Source organism: Balaenoptera ricei, chromosome 6 (genome assembly GCF_028023285.1).
Source record: "Balaenoptera ricei isolate mBalRic1 chromosome 6, mBalRic1.hap2, whole genome shotgun sequence".
Classification (NCBI taxonomy): domain Eukaryota; kingdom Metazoa; phylum Chordata; class Mammalia; order Artiodactyla; family Balaenopteridae; genus Balaenoptera; species Balaenoptera ricei.
The window spans coordinates 66686216-66703384 of record NC_082644.1 but is presented as its reverse complement, the minus strand read 5'-3'; the positions used below and the strand labels follow the sequence as shown (position 1 = coordinate 66703384).

General features: G+C 33.6%; 1 protein-coding gene across 3 annotated transcripts in view; it reads right to left on the bottom strand.

Moving 5' to 3' along the window:
• BRD10 (bromodomain containing 10) overlaps positions 1 to 17169 on the bottom strand; it is a 103449-nt gene that overhangs the window by 33103 nt on the left and 53177 nt on the right. For all 3 annotated transcript variants that reach the window (XM_059924770.1, XM_059924771.1, XM_059924772.1), the window contains one exon: positions 7501 to 7580. In XM_059924770.1, coding sequence (XP_059780753.1) covers positions 7501 to 7580 — 80 coding nt within the window. The remainder of the gene's footprint in view (positions 1 to 7500; positions 7581 to 17169) is intronic.

Here is a 17169-nt window from a genome sequence, read left to right as displayed (position 1 = left end):
AGGTATCTTTTCCGACCACAACGCTATGAGACTAGATATCAATTACAGGAAAAGATCTGTAAAAAATACAAACACATGGAAGCTAAACAATACACTACTAAATAACCAAGAGATCACTGAAGAAATCAAAGAGGAAATAAAAAAATACCTAGAAACAAATGACAATGAAAACACGACAACCCAAAACCTATGGGATGCAGCAAAAGCAGTCCTAAGAGGGAAGTTTATAGCAATACGATCCTCCCTCAAGAAACAAGAAAAATATCAAATAAACAACCTAACCTTCCATCTAAAGCAATTAGAGAAAGAAGAACAAAAAAACCCCAAAGTTAGCAGAAGGAAAGAAACCATAAAGATCAGATCAGAAATAAATGAAAAAGAAATTAAGGAAATGATAGCAAAGATCAATAAAACTAAAAGCTGGTTCTTTGAGAAGATAAACAAAATTGATAAACCACTAGCCAGACTCATCAAGAAAAAAAGGGAGAAGACTCAAATCAATAGAATGGGAAATGAAAAAGGGGAAGTAACAACTGACACTGCAGAAATACAAAGGATCATGAGAGATTACTACAAGCAACTCTATGCCAATAAAATGGACAACCTAGAAGAAATGGACAAATTCTTAGAAAAGCACAACCTTCTGAGACTGAACCAGGAAGAAATAGAAAATATAAACAGACCAATCACAAGCACTGAAATTGAGACTGTGATTAAAAATCTTCCAACAAACAAAAGCCCAGGACCAGATGGCTTCACAGGCGAATTCCATCAAACATTTAGAGAAGAGTTAACATCTATCCTTCTCAAACTCTTCCAAAATATAGCAGAGGCAGGAACACTCCCAAACTCATTCTACGAGGCCACCATCACCCTGATACTAAAACCAGACAAAGATGTCACAAAGAAAGAAAACTACAGGCCAATATCACTGATGAACATAGATGCAAAAATCCTCAACAAAATACTAGCAAACAGAAAACAACAGCACATTAAAAGGATCATACACCATGATCAAGTGGGGTTTATCCCAGGAATGCAAAGATTGTTCAATATATGCAAATCAATGTGATAAACCATATTAACAAACTGAAGGAGAAAAACCATATGATCATCTCAATAGATGCAGAAAAAGCTTTTGACAAAATTCAACACCCATTTATGATAAAAACCCTCCAGAAAGTAGGCATAGAGGGAACTTACCTCAACATAATAAAGGCCAGATATGACAAACCCACAGCCAGCATCGTTCTCAATGGTGAAAAACTGAAACCATTTCCTCTAAGATCAGGAACAAGAGAAGGCTGCCCACTCTCACCACTGTTATTCAACACAGTTTTGGAAGTTTTAGCCACAGTAATCAGAGAAGAAAAAGAAATAAAAGGAATCCAAATCAGAAAAGAAGAAGTAAAGCTGTCACTGTTGGCAGATGACATGACACTATACACAGAGAATGCTAAAGACGCTACCAGAAAACTACTAGAGCTAATCAATGAATTTGGTAAAGTAGCAGCATACAAATTTTTTGTTGTTGTTGCAAGTTAAGTGTTATTTAGTTATTTATTTATTTTTTTCCAGGACACAAAGTTAATGCACAGAAATCTCTTGCATTCCTATACACTAATGATGAAAAATCTGAAGAAAAATTATGGAAACACTCCCATTTACCACTGCAACAAAAAGAATAAAATACCTGGTAATAAACCTACCTAAGGAGACAAAAGACCTGCATGCAGAAGACTATAAGACACTGATGAAAGAAATTAAAGATGATACAAACAGATGGAGAGATATACCATGTTCTTGGATTGGAAGAATCAACATTGTGAAAATGACTATATTACCCAAAGCAATCTACAGATTCAATGCAATCCCTATCAAACTACCAATGACATTTTTCACAGAACTAGAACAAAAAAACTTCTCAATTTGTACGGAAACACAAAAGACCCCGAATAGCCAAAGCAATCTTGAGAAAGAAAAATGGGGCTGGAGGAATCAGGCTCCCTGACTTCAGACGATACTACAAAGCTACAGTAATCAAGACAGTATGGTACTGGCACAAAAACAGAAATATAGATCAATGGAACAGGATAGAAAGCCCAGAGAGAAACCCACGCATATATGGTCACCTCACCTTTGATAAAGGAGGCAAGAATATAGAGTGGAGAAAAGACAGCCTCTTCAATAAGTGGTGCTGGGAAAATTGGACAGCTACATGTAAAAGAATGAAATTAGAACATACCCTAACACCATACACAAAAATAAACTCAAAATGGATTAAAGACCTAAATGTAAGGCCAGACACTATAAAACTCTTAGAGGAAAACATAGGCAGAACACTCTATGACATAAATCACAGCAAGATCCTTTCTGACCCACCTCCTAGAGAGATGGAAATAAAAACAATAATAAACAAATGGGACCTAATAAAACTTAAAAGCTTTTGCACAGCAAAGGAAAACATAAACAAGATAAAAAGACAACCCTCAGAATGATTGAAAATATTTGCAAATGAAGCAACTGACAAAGGATTAATCTCCAAAATATACAAGCAGCTCATGCAACTTAATATCAAAAAAACAAACAACCCAATCCAAAAATGGGCAGAAGACCTAAACAGACATTTCTCCAAAGAAGATATACAGATTGCCAACAAACATATGAAAAGATGCTCAACATCACTAATCATTAGAGAAGTGCAAATCAAAACTACAATGAGGTATCACCTCACACCAACCAGTCAGAATGGCCATCACCAAAAAATCTACAAACAACAACTGCTGGAAAGGGTGTGGAGTAGAGGGAACTGTCTTGCACTGTTGGTGGGAATGTAAATTGATACAGTCACTATGGAGAACAGTATGGAGGTTCCTTAAAAAACTGAAAACATAATTACCATATGACCCAGCAATCCCACTACTGGGCATGTACCCTGAGAAACCATAATTCAAAAAGAGTCATGTACCACAATGTTCACTGCAGCTCTATTTACAATAGCCAGGACATGGAAGCAACCTAAGTGTCCATCCACAGATGAATGGATAAAGAAGATGTGGCACATATATACAATGGAATATTACTCAGCCATAAAAGGAAACGAAATTGAGTTGTTTGTAGTGAGGTGGATGGACCTAGAGTCTGTCATACAGAGTGAACTAAGTCAGAAAGAGAAAAACAAATACTGTATGCTAACACATATGTTTGGAATCTAAAAGAAAAAAATGGTTCTGAAGAACCTAGGGCCAGGACAGGAATAAAGTCGCAGAAGTAGAGAATGGACTTGAGGACATGGGGATGGGGAAGGGTAAGCTGGGAAGAACTGAGAGAGTGGCATGGACATATATACACTATCAAATGTAAAAAAGATAGCTAGTGGGAAGCAGCCACATAGCATAGGGAGATCAGCTCTGTGCTTTGTGACCACCTCGAGGGGTGGGATAGGGAGGGTGGGAGGGAGACGCAAGAGGGAGGAGATATGGGGATATATGTGTATGTATAGCTGATTCACTTTGATATAAAGCAGAAACTAACACACCACTGTAAAGCAATTATACTCCAATAAAGATGTTTAAAAATATATATATATAAAGAATACTTTCTATGACTCTGTTATAACTGTGTACAAAAAGAGAATTCATATAATATTAGATTTCTCTCTCAAATATTAAACAAATTAAAAGGCTTCTGGGTAAAAGTTAACTTTATTAAGGAAATCAATATTCACTTTTCAATGTAAAAATCTTACATTATAAAACACAGAAAAACAAAAAATAATTTAGTCAGTTTAACAAAGTAATCAGTAACTGTTAAATTTGACATAAAAGCTTATATCACCAACATGCTAAAGACTAAAAATAAAAATATTTTCTAACTTTTTGCAATTATTGCTAAGTAAAAAAACATGACGAGTTCCCCTATATGCCAAATGTATAACCCGACATAACGCTAGAGTAGGGAGGGCTAAGCATAGGTTTTCCCTCTAATAAAACACAATGATGCAAATAATATTACCCAGTTTTTCACTTTTCAAATACTTGTAGGCTTAATGATGAAATTTCATGATTTATAAAATATGACCAAATCTGAGACTTATTTCAAGGTCTTAAGTTCCTGGAAAAAGTGGTAAAGGTCAGTAATAGATGCTCTTAAACCAACTCTTAATTGATTTTCCTACTCATAAACACAGTATTTTTTGTCTAAAGCATCTTGCATGTTTATTTGAAAAAATAAATAAGATAATAAAACAGTAAGTTCTATCATTTAATCCTCACAACAATCCTGTGAGGTGGGAACTATTATTATTCCATTGTACAGATGAGGAATTGGAAGCTTTGAGCGGTTAAGTAACTTACCTAAGGTTATCAAGTTAGGGCTAAGATGGCATTCAAACCCAAGTAGCCTAGTTCCAGAATCCATATGCTTAAGCACTATCCAGATTACTGATATCCACCTAGACCCACTGAATCAAGGATGGACCCTTAGAGGATGAAACCCAGGATTTTTCATTTTTAATAAAAGTATCAGATTATTTTTATACTATTTAAAGTTTGAGAACCACTGATGTAACTCCTAGGAAAAACTGGTACAGATATGGTTAGTCCCATTATAATATATACACAAATATAAATACAATAGGTCTTTGACTGCTTACAGTGTATACTTTAAATAGGGGTGGGATGATTATTTTTTTACACTGAGGTATAGATATTTTAGTTGTGTATATAAATAAACACGGATTCTTCCTGAAGCAAACAGGCTTATAGGTTTGATCTAGTTTTAAAAAAGTCAACAACCACTATCAAATTAAAAAGTAGCTGAGGTCAAAACAGGATTCACTTTTTTAATTCACCAGAACTTAAATACAACAACAACAACAACAACAACAACAAAGAACATTTCACACAATTTAATTCCTGGATATGTTTCTGAGGTGCTAAATGTCATATTGCTAGAGCTTTTGAGAAGGAAATAAATTCAGTTCTTTGTTATATAATAACCAGTCTTCTTATGCGTAGGAGTCTTTCAAATAATTAAAGAAACAAACTACATAGAATTATTACGAGAGGCAAAACTATAAGTTTTGCATGTAACAATAAAGTTTACTAGTGACTAATACTATGTCCTATTCTTTGCTTATTTGAAGCAAATGACCTATTTCCTGGGAAATAGCTGTCAATTTTCTTTCTCAGTAATACCACGGTATTTAAATTGTAAACCAGGCATAAGAACCACTGTTCTCATAAGTCTATTTCCCAACCCTAGCCAAACACACACACACACACACACACACCCCTCTCTCACCCCCAACCCCGCCTTCTTTCTAGGACACCTTAAGAACCAGGAAGAGCACTTTAAACAGTTCAATCTAGAAAAACATGTACTTTTGACCTTAAGTTTCTGAGTGGTAAGCAAATGGTCGGTAACTAACTAAAAACATCACTTAAGACAGTGTTTTTCATACTTTTTTGCCCCCAACCCATGGTCAAAAATACATTTTACACTGCATGTCAGTAAACACACACAATGGAAACCAAAGTTTTATGAAACAATATTACCCTTATTATATTTGAAACACTCTTAAAATTTCTTTTCTATTTTAACTTTGTTAGCTTAAAAAAGAAATGCTGGTCATGCAATCCACTAAGTTGATTTCATGCCTCACTAATGAATACCACCTGCAATTAAAAAAACAGAACAAAACAAAAACTGTCTATGCTGTCTGTGCCACTTATTACATATAAAAATCCATCCATTAATACAGGGATGAAGGCGAATATCAACAGTGGACCAGACCTGTTCTGAGATCCATACTGCCAGGATGAATACTTTGAGGGAATAAGGAAAAAACTGAGTGGGAGAAATAGCAAAGGCTAGCATGAAATCAGTGGAAGAATGAATGACAATATACTATTATAGCATTAAATAACACACACAAGCAATAGTAGAAAGGCCTCTAAGTAAACAGTAAATACACTTTTTTGTTTTTAACTGAATATGCTGGAACCAAGGTTACTTTATATAAAAGGATTTTGTAGAAATGGTTGTAATTCACCCTAAGGATGTCATGAAAAATATTCTAAAATACTAAAAGAAAAATATGTCTATTTTCTTTTACTGTTCATTTAAAAGTATTAAATTTTACCAATTAGTAGCTTCCATAAAAAACACTTCCAAAATAGAATTTTTACTGAAAAAAAGAAGTGTCTACACTTCTGGACATAGGTAACTGTTAAACTCACATTACATATTATCAATATTTTCATAGTTATTACTCCTTTACTTTCTTCTTTAGTTGAGATTCACAGAAATTCATTTTAACATCACTTTTTTTTTGGCAATTAAGTGTTAATTTTATAACCTAAACCAGAAATAGATTGGACATGTTAATACAAAGAAAAATTTTAAAGAAATAGTCATTTGTTGTAGAAACTCATCTTTTATAAAGTAGAAAATAAAAGTATTATTTAACTAGGGTGAACTTCTCTGCTTATTCTAGTATCAGCTACAAACAGAAAACTCTTCACATAATCAGACAGCAGTACATACAAGTACTTTTTTCTTTTTGCAGAAAGGTTTAAAAAACCATTCAGGGCTTCCCTGGTGGCGCAGTGGTTGAGAATCTGCCTGCCAATGCAGGGGACACGGGTTCGAGCCCTGGTCTGGGAAGATCCCACATGCCGCGGAGCAACTAGGCCCGTGAGCCACAATCACTGAGCCTGCGCGTCTGGAGCCTGTGCTCCACAACAAGAGAGGCCGTGATAGGGAGAGGCCCACGCACGGCGATGAAGAGTGGCCCCCACTTGCCGCAACAAGGGAAAGCCCTCGCACAGAAACGGAGACCCAACACAGCCAAAAATAAATAAATAAATAAATAAATAAATAAATAAATAAAAATTAAAAAAAAAAAAAAAAAAAAAGAAAGATGTCTCTGCTTAGGCTGACTAAATACACTAAAAGGAAACACAAAATCAATGTTAGCTGAAAAAAAAAAAAAACAACAAAATAAAACCATTCAATTAACTTTTACTTAATATTCTCTCTGAAGTTCATATATAGCTGTGTTAAAAGTTTTGTTTTTTAAGTTAATAAGTCTACTATTTTGATAGTGCCCAAATAAAAGAAAATAAAATGGATTACCTACACAATGCTACCACGTAAAAATTATAGTTAGTTCTTGGAAGACTTTCATCTACACATTTACTTGATACATAAATATATATTTCTATTAAACTACTTCTACAAAACAGTATAGTGTACAGAAAACCACAGAGATCTTTGACTATCAAGAGACAAAAAGAGAGGTAAAAATTTTTGAAATACTAGCAGATTAAATTTTAGCTATGTCTACACTTGCAGGGAAAAAGTCATAGTTGGAAACATCTCATTAAAAGTATTGTGTGTTATGGCGGAATTTAGCCAATCTCTTGAGGAACAATATAAACACTGAAACAAACAAAATTAAACTAAAAAATACTGAGACAAAATTGAAACATTTACCTGAAATTCTGGTACAGTAGGTGACTTTGTGACAGTTTTCCTCTTCTTTGTGATTGCTTTTTTAGATATGGATTTTTTTCCTTTCAAGATTAAAAGAGAAAAGCTTCATAATGCTGTTTATAGCACTTCATTAACAAAAACCAAATTACATAGAACCTTGAAAGTTAAATTATAACTAACAGATGGCTTCTAGTGAGTCAAATAAAAATGATGAATCAAAACAAGCCCCAGCAAAAGCAAACATTAAACTATAACTACCTGTAACAGACATATTAACAAATGGTGTTTTCGTTTTATAAGAACCAAACTATTATAATCTCCAATGTGTTGCACAGTACCAGAATTTATTACAGTAAGATTTGGCAAAAAAGTCACATTACTACTGCTTAGTTAAAATCTAATTCACAACTTAAAATGAGGTTACATAAGAAAAAACCTTACCTTTAACAATGACTTCTGTAGTCAGGAACTTGCATAGAACTATACTCTGAAGACTATGGTCTTTATTCAACCTAATGTGAAAATCCTCTCAGTAGCTTAGAAAACAGGGTTTTCCTTCTATCCCTTTAGTTCTGCACTCACCTAATGGGCTACCGTTGGCAGTATTCAATAACCAGTTTTAAAACAAGGTAAACATCTCCCTTTAAAGTGCACCTAGTCATTTGTGCAATCAGAAATCACCAGGAAAAATAAATCCACATTCTTAAAGAAATCTATTTGAGCATAAAGTACATATAATCTAAAACATGTATTTAACCAGACAAAAGAAATATGTACATACATATAACCTCTATTTTCCAGTAAGGAACATATTCAAGTAAATGTTTTTCCCCCCATTTGCAATCAGCAAAATCAATTAATAAATTGTTATTTATTCAACAAACATGAGATACAGTACAATTTATGGGGACAACAAAAAATTATAAAATGGAAACCCTGTCCTCCAAGAGTTTACAATCTATGTAGGGAATAAAAAATTAATTAGAAATACTTAAAAGTTAATTTTAGTTCACAATCATTTGTAGGCTAAAGTCATCTTAAAATTTACTTTTTTTTCAAAAGAGAAAACGACTAAGTACCGAAAGCAACTTTGCTATACTACATAAGCCCTATTGTTCTTTACTAAATGTTTTCCTGCACAGATGTGATCTTCTTGAATGAAAACAGTTAATTTTATTGCAACATTTTATTCAACTCATAAGCGCAATTCCAGTTTACAATATAATTGTATTTTCTTCTGTTTTTCTCTTTTAATCATATCACAGAACTGTAATTTGGGTCATTTCTAACTTTGACTCAATAAAATGCAAGTACACCATACTTGAACTACTGCAAATTTTCAGTTGCTGAGATTCACATGGGTTTTAGTGTTTTGTTCTACTAGGTAACAATCTGTTATTTGACATTCGCTTTTAATTAAATTAAAAAACCTAATGTAGGGACTTCCCTGGTGGTGCAGTGGTTAAGAATACACCTGCCAATGCAGGGGACATGGGTTCGAGCCCTGGTCCGCGAAGATCCCACATGCCGCGGAGCAACTAAGCCCGCGAGCCACAACGACTGAAGACCATGCGCCTATAGCCCATGCTCCGCAAGAAGAGAAGCCATTGCAATGAGAAGCCCGTGCACCACAATGAAGAGTAGCGCCTGCTCGCCGCAACTAGAAAAAGCCCGCATGCAGCAACAGAGACCCAACACAACCAAAAATAAATAAATTAATTTAAAAAAACTAATGTATATTTCTTTTATCACTGTTATTTGCTTATGTGCTCACACAGTACCTACACTAGAACTAAACTCATACAAAAACAAGTGGGTGGGTGGCTGCTTTAGCAATATTCAAGGAGAAGTGATTAAATTCTTGGTATCTCTATAATACAGCTAGTTACTGATTTCTAAACTGGATGCAATAGGTACCTCTCAAGGGGACTGATAAATCTGAACACCAAAATGCCTTTCCTCTATATGCTACCTTTACTATTCTTGAAAGTTCATGGGAAAAGACTTAACTGCTTGCTGACCTAAGACAGCAATTGGAAGGAAATGAAATCCTTCCTCATTCCTATTCCCCAACCCCTCAGCACTCCTCTAACTAGCTTTTTAAAAAATAATTTGATTTTGTATTTATTTATTTATAAGCACAACAGAGGTCACTCTTGATATTCCCAATTAATTTCATATTGTTGACACAGGCACTAAACTTAGGTACTAAATTCTCAGTTAACTCTAACAGTCACTCTGTTTGACTGTAAATTAAGTAAATTAAGCAGCTGAGGTGGTTACTAGGCATCTCCTTTCATCATGTCAGTAAGATACTTAAATGTTATTAAGTAACTAGAAGTAGTACTGTGCAGTAGTTTTAAGCTTGAGTTTTGGAACTAAACTACCTGGGTTGGAATATCAGTTCTAACCACCTACTAGCTGCAAGACCTTGAGCAAATTATTTTATTTCCTTGTGAAGTTTCATCATCTCTAAAATAGGGATAACGATATCACCCATGTTGTGAGAATTAAACGAGTTAAAACACCTTAAGAGCTTAGACTACTGCTAGGCACATGGTAAATCACCAATAAATGTTAGCTGTTGCTCTCATGTGCCTTAGCTAAGTTGTGGTAAAAGTTTAAACAAAATGTTTATTATCTTTTAACCTTCTTCAAATTCTTTTAACTTAGTCCTTCATTTTATTTCTTCTTGCTCTTATGTCCTATGTGCTACCACTCGACTTTGTACACATATCAATTAATGTAACACTTATCATACAGTATTATAATTATCTGTTTATATGTTTCTCTTCCTTACTAGATTGGGAATTATTGACAACAGAAATCCTATTATTCATTTTGTACGTACAGCATTTAGCACACAAGAGAAATGATCCTTAAATATAAGAATCCTATACTTCATCAGAAATTTTATCAGTTGGGGGATAGAAAAAGGGAGGCAGGTAATTGTTTACAATTCTGAGGGTCAATCTGAGTCCATTTTATAATGAGGAAAACACTGACAGACAATTTAAATAATTTACACAATTTACCAAAGAGTTTCACAACATGACCTAGGAACGGTAGTAAGGAAAATAACATTTATTGATAGCCTACTATGTGTCAGACACTTAGTAAGGTGATATATAAATTACCTCAGTTAATTCTGAAAACCACCCTCCAAGGTAGGCAATATCCCCATTTTAACATGGGATAAATGAAGATCAAAAAAGTTACTTAACTTACTTAAGTGTTACACTGTAATAAGTAAGCCCCATAGCCAGGGACTCTAACACCAAAGTCCAAGCTCTTTCCATTATGTAATTCTAACCTCTCAAAAATCATAGTTACCATCTATTGATTCCTACCGTGTGCCAGGCACCATGCTAGGTGCTATGCGTTTGCTTGCTATTCCATTAAACCTTGTAAAAATACAGCAAGGTAGGTATTACCTCATTTTTCACAGAGAAAGAAACAGGCTATAAACAGGCAAATAAATTGACGGAGAACTTACAGCTAATATGCACTGGAGCATATATTTGTACTAGATCTGTCTCACTTCAAAGCTGTGCTCTTTTTATGGTAAAATACTGCATTTTTTTCAGACATTCTACAGGGATGTAATCTGCATCTGATTGATTTCAGAGCATTCCTTTTGATTAGGGTTATAAGATTTGCATATTCACTATTACTTAATACCTTGAGACTATGTCCTCCACAAAACAATTTGAATACAAATTTTCCTGTATTCTTCAATAAAAATCAACTGTTACTTTTTATTAAATATTACTTTTAAAATGGAGCATGGGATACTGTAAAACCACACAGCCTTTGTTTCATAATCTGTTTTTGCTCCAGGGCAAGATATATAGAGGGCAAGTTACATACTGCCCCCTAGTGGGCTTCCATTCCTCTACCACTTACTTGATCATACCCAGGGCTTTTACCTCCACTGCCCTAAATCACCTAGTCCCATAAAATATAACTGTCAGAAGTCAATTTAAAACATACAAAGAATTTCAACACAATTCCTGAGCCTAAAACACAAACATGGGCAAAAACTGAGTGTCAACATGCACCTACAAATGGATAAGGAAACTAAATATGGCCTAGTAATTAATGATACAAGCACAGCCTAATGAAGCTTTTTAAAATTATGCTTAGATCAGCTCTAGAAGGAAGCCCAACTTAAGAGAGAAAAATATAACTAAAAACATATTTTTCACACTATAACTTAGGCATAAAGTTGTAGTATTCTAGAATATGGAGATACACTTACCAGAAAAATTAAGGTGACTATCATTCCCAATCCAACTCTTTCCTTAGTCTCTTATTCTTCATCTTTACCTTCACCTGGTTTTCCTGCCTGTATTCACTCCTTGGCTCCTTGGACTATTCAGGCTTCCACTTCAATGCTCCTAGATTCGGCCTTCCCATGTTTAAAAATTATTCTAACACATACACTACTCTCTCGGTACTTTCATTTTAGGAATATTAATGTGAATGGATACTAAGACATTAATCACTGTTAAAAGTAAAAACCCAAGAGCATTTGTACTATAAGTGATTCTGGCAAGTGCCTAGCTAGACTGTGAAGTCACAGAAACAGTCTAAATATGGCTTTAATTTACTAAATGTCCATATCTTGGCCAATATGTTTCTGGAATGTTCTAAGTAAGCCATTTGACTTTAATAAAACAGCTGATTTTCCTTCTATTCTCCTTGCCTATGAGCAAATTTCTCATCATACGCGCATTTTTTTAACACTATAAAATAATTCGTAACTCCTGAATACCTATTTCTTTTTTTCCCCTTTAACTCAGAATACTGAATTAGTTGTCAAATTCTGCTATTTACTGCAACATCTCTCTCAAAATGTTATTTTCTTCTGTCAATGTGATAGAACAGTCACATAAACATTCCTTATCTGGATTTAGAATTTCCTCTTCCTGGAGTTATCCTCTACCCCTTCATTTTTATAAACATTGCCAGTTTCTTTTTATAGCTCTTTAATGGCATCCTAATAACCCTGCAACATTCCTTCTCCTAATCCTGCCATTCACTTACTAGCTGTGTGACCTTGGATATGCTAATAAACCTCTCTGTGCCTCAGTTTTTAAAAATCTATAAAATCTATATAATGGGGGTAATAATAGCATCTACTTATGAGTTTTTATGAGGATTAAATGAGACAATATATATAAAGGCTTAGAATAGTGTCTGGCATGCAGTAAGCATTATATGAGTATTAGGTTTTTGGAGGGGTGGGGGAAGTAGAAGGCATTAAAATAAAAGGACGTGGAGTATAGTTGATTCTTTCAGTCTTGTATATCTTGGCATCTTGAGTTGGTCCTCTAAGAATTTTTCCCATAAAGACACACATAGTTAGGTTCTATAGTAATATTAACACAGAATTATACAACTGTTTCACAGATAAGGGCCTGGATATAATCAAATATTGTAGATTACATTACTTTCTCAGTCATTCCCTATAAAGCAGCTCATTACTTTCACACATTTGATATATTTTATTTCAAGCTCATTTCCCTGCACTGTATTCCTGATTCAATTATCTAAAATAGCACCACATACCCAGAAAGATATCACCTCAAAATGGCATATTTCCACCATTCAAACACCTTTTAAACCCTCAACTTTTCAACTTTTTCCTTAAGTTTTTCCTCTAATTATGCTTATTTTTTCAGTGACACTTGGCTTAATTACGCTTCCATGGCTGTGCTCACATTATTAACCATTTTTCATCTACCCAATCCCCATTATTCTTCAAAGTCCTTCATCTTCTATTAAATGTTACTATAGCACACATGGATTTAGCCTCTCTTTGACCTTTGTACGGTCTTTACCATATACTTAACAACTATTAAATGAGGCTATTTACTATTTTTGAACCTTAATTTCTTCACCTATAAGAAACTAACACCACTTGTCTTATTTATTTTAATTGGTTTAGAGGAGCTCACACAAAATGATTTGGTTGAAAATAATGACCATGTAAGGAGGGAAAAACCCTCCAAACCAAACTGGTTGAAATGAGTAACTTAAAATACCACAAGCCTTTTTGTAACAATTAATGTATCTTGAATCATTTTTGTCTTTTTCAGGTTTTACAAAAAGTCCTCTCATTTTAAAATTTCTCACTCATTTCACTCAACTCTATCTGCTCTACACAAGCTATAATAGTGTATTACCAAAAACAACCAAAATGTCCAATAAGGAGGTTGGTTAAATGGACTACACAATACACATAATAGAATTCTACACAGCCATTTAAAATGATGCTATAGAGATCTGTTTATTGCACAAAGATGTTCATGGTATACTGTCATGTGGGAAAAAAGCAGATTGTAAAATGGTATGTATAGTATAATCCTATTAAAAAATATAAATGCCTTAAAAAACTGTGAAAGATACATATTAAGGGATAAATCTTAGTTATATCTGGGAGAACCACATTATGTGTGTTCATTTATTCATTCAATAGCTTCCTACACAACGTGTTAGTCACTGTGCTAAGTGCTAGGGATGCAAAACCAGAAATAATCCTTCTGTTCTCAAGAATGTTATAGAACAGAGGGAGACAATCATCAAAACAACCTAGAAATAAATTCAACTATTAAGAATAAATTTTATAAGTAAGTATTATGAAGGAGAAGTATCTAGTGCTATAAGTATGCATAATTGGGAAAATGCCAATGTTTTTCTATTCTACAATGCTTCCAAGAGTAAGGAGCAGGCTTAAATAAATGAAAATAAATTCAAAATTTAAAAAGCAGAAAGAAAAGTTCAATTCTGAAAAACAGATTAAAATGCTTATGGATTGCATAAGTGCCTCACAGTGCACTAAAATTATCAAATCATTTTCAACCAATTTATCTTTGTGCCTTCTACTAAAAATCATCTGCCATTACAATAAGAAGGCTTTACTAAATCTGGAGATTCCACCAAAATTTAAGGCCTGTGTAATCAACATAAATTGGACCAGGTTAACTACATAAATCCAGATTAACGAGATTTAGTCCACCCTAAGTAAAGGTTCATAAATCAGCCATGGGTGACACAGCTTATCCCAAAGCATATTCTACAGAATACTATTCCTTGAAAAAAGCTCTGTATTCAAGTAAACTTGAAAAATACTAGGTTAAACAAAACTAAACAGTTTTCTTCAAGATTTTCTGAAGTCCTTAATATACTGGCCCAGAATCACTTATGTACAATTCTACAGTCCAAAAGGTTCTGAAAACTGAAGTTTTAAAAATAATTTATATGATAGCAAAACCTGACATAAACTGTTATGAGGTTCTTTATAGTCTTCATCTCATTTAGTTTGACTATTTCATACATTTTTCTGTAGAAATTATACATTTGATTACAGGGGCTGCCCTAAGCTCCACTGGGGATGTTATTTAATAAACATTATATATAATACCCTTCTAAAATCTGAAGATTTCTGAATTCCAAAATACATCCGGTACAAGAGTTTTGTAAGATGCACTGTGGACCTGTACTAATGCACAATGTGAATCTATAAGAGGAATATTTCCCAAACCTGTGACCATGAAGCTCACTTTTAAAAAGAGTAAGAAAGGAAACACTGGATTAGGGTATGCCCCTAACTATAAAAGGCCACAATGTCACATACCTAATAAAAAACCTCAAGGCAAAGCCTCAGATAGACAAGTGTACAGAAAGACGTAAAACAGATGTTTTGTTGTTGTTATATCATTTTACGTAGTACTGTTATGCCAGTAAGAAGTTTAGTGAAGAAACTAAAGAAAAGAATTGGCCTATGCTTACTCAGTACTAACAAGGGAGAAGGAAACTGTATTAGCCAGATCCTAGTAATTGTGCCACTGAAAACTGACTTTCCAAAATTTGCCCTGAAGATAAAATGAGAAAGTGTATAGGCGAGTGCCATTATTTACTTCTACTTCATTCCTGTAAGCCTTCTCTTCCCAACAAACAGGCTCAGAGAGCATGAACCGTACTCACTGAATTTGCTCTGAGTTTTATTCATCCACTTGTCTAGAACTGGACATGCAACTCCCACAAATTTTTTCTCTGATCTACAAACACTCTGAACTTCCATTTTAAAAATGAAGCAACACTTTATTTGCTTACAATACAAACTCCTTTTAATTCAATCCTTAGGAGTTAATATTTTTATTCTGCTATTGGTATAATCTGTATAGGAGCTACATCAATATCTATTTTATTTTATAAACCATCATAAGCCATAATTATCTTTGAACACATGAATAGTAGGTCATAAATGAACACTTAAAAGGTTTTAGGTGATAATGGTATTAATAAAACAATACTACATGCTTTGGAATTGAAAACAGTTTTTAAATTTTAAAATATTATTTAATATATTAGAGGCTAACATTTCAAAGAGAACTTGCCAAATCAGTAAAACTAAATTTATATAGCCTAATGGATTGCTTATAAAATTTAAAGGATTTATTGCTGAGAGTCACTTTAAAAAAACTGTAGCTTTTTATCATCTGGGTCAATGTGGACCACTTCGCAATTTTTAGTTCAACAAATTAAGCCTGTTCTTGATGGTAAATTTTGTACTATTTCTTTATCAATTATACATTACATACACATTTTAAAATACATTTAATTGTATTTAATGATTTAAATAACTAAGGTATAACAGCAACTATATCAGCTAAACAAAGTTCACTCCCTCATTTGCCAACTCATCAAATTATTGTCAAATCTTCATTACCTTTGTTACTGAGGGAAGGAATAAAAAACTGAAATCCATAAGTAATGACAATAAATCACAACTCATTTTAGTAAACAATTCAAGTTTTCCCCAATCCAGCAACTTTTTATTAGTGTTAATAAATGAAGTTGATCATCTGCTTTTATCTCATCTATGCTCTTAGTAACTGAGACATAAACTGATTAAATGGCAAACAACAGGAAAAGCAAAAGCACCTGAGTAATTATAAAAAGAGAGCAAACGACCACTGAAGACTTTATTCATAGGATTTTTTGTTGTTATTGTTCAAACAGGCTTGTGGAAAATACAGTGAGTACTTAAATCTGGTGTAAGACAAACTTATAAATCCTGTTAAAAAAAAAAAAGCTTCATATCTTATTAGTTGATGTAATTTTTTCCTTATAGTTCACATTTTTTTCTGGATATGAAAATATATACTAAAATAATTTTTCAGGAAGCTGAAAAATATATTATGTGGGAAAAAACTAAGACCCAGAAAAATAATCTAACTTGCTTTGGTTTAAGAAGCTAGTTGCTATGAACTTTAGCTCTGGGAATGATACCTCTTGATATCAGTGCTTCTTTCATTGCACTGTACTGCCCTTAGCCTGGGGGAGAAAACACTTCTTAAAAATGATGGGAGGCATCACTTATGGAGAAATTGGTCCAGAGAATGTAAAAACATAATGCCCAAAGATTCTCAACTGAGAATTAAATTCAAATGTATTACACCAGTATTTTGTTGTTGTTAGTATTATATATAAAACCTCTTCTGCTCTGGGTTTTAATTATAGGGACTAATATAAAACTTGACCTTTAAAACACACACACACACACGTTATTTCATTTTGTCAATCAGAGCCTTCCACGATGCCTAATTGAAAGCACTACTTGAAATATGCTAAAATGTAATTCTCACCCATTTGTGCTAG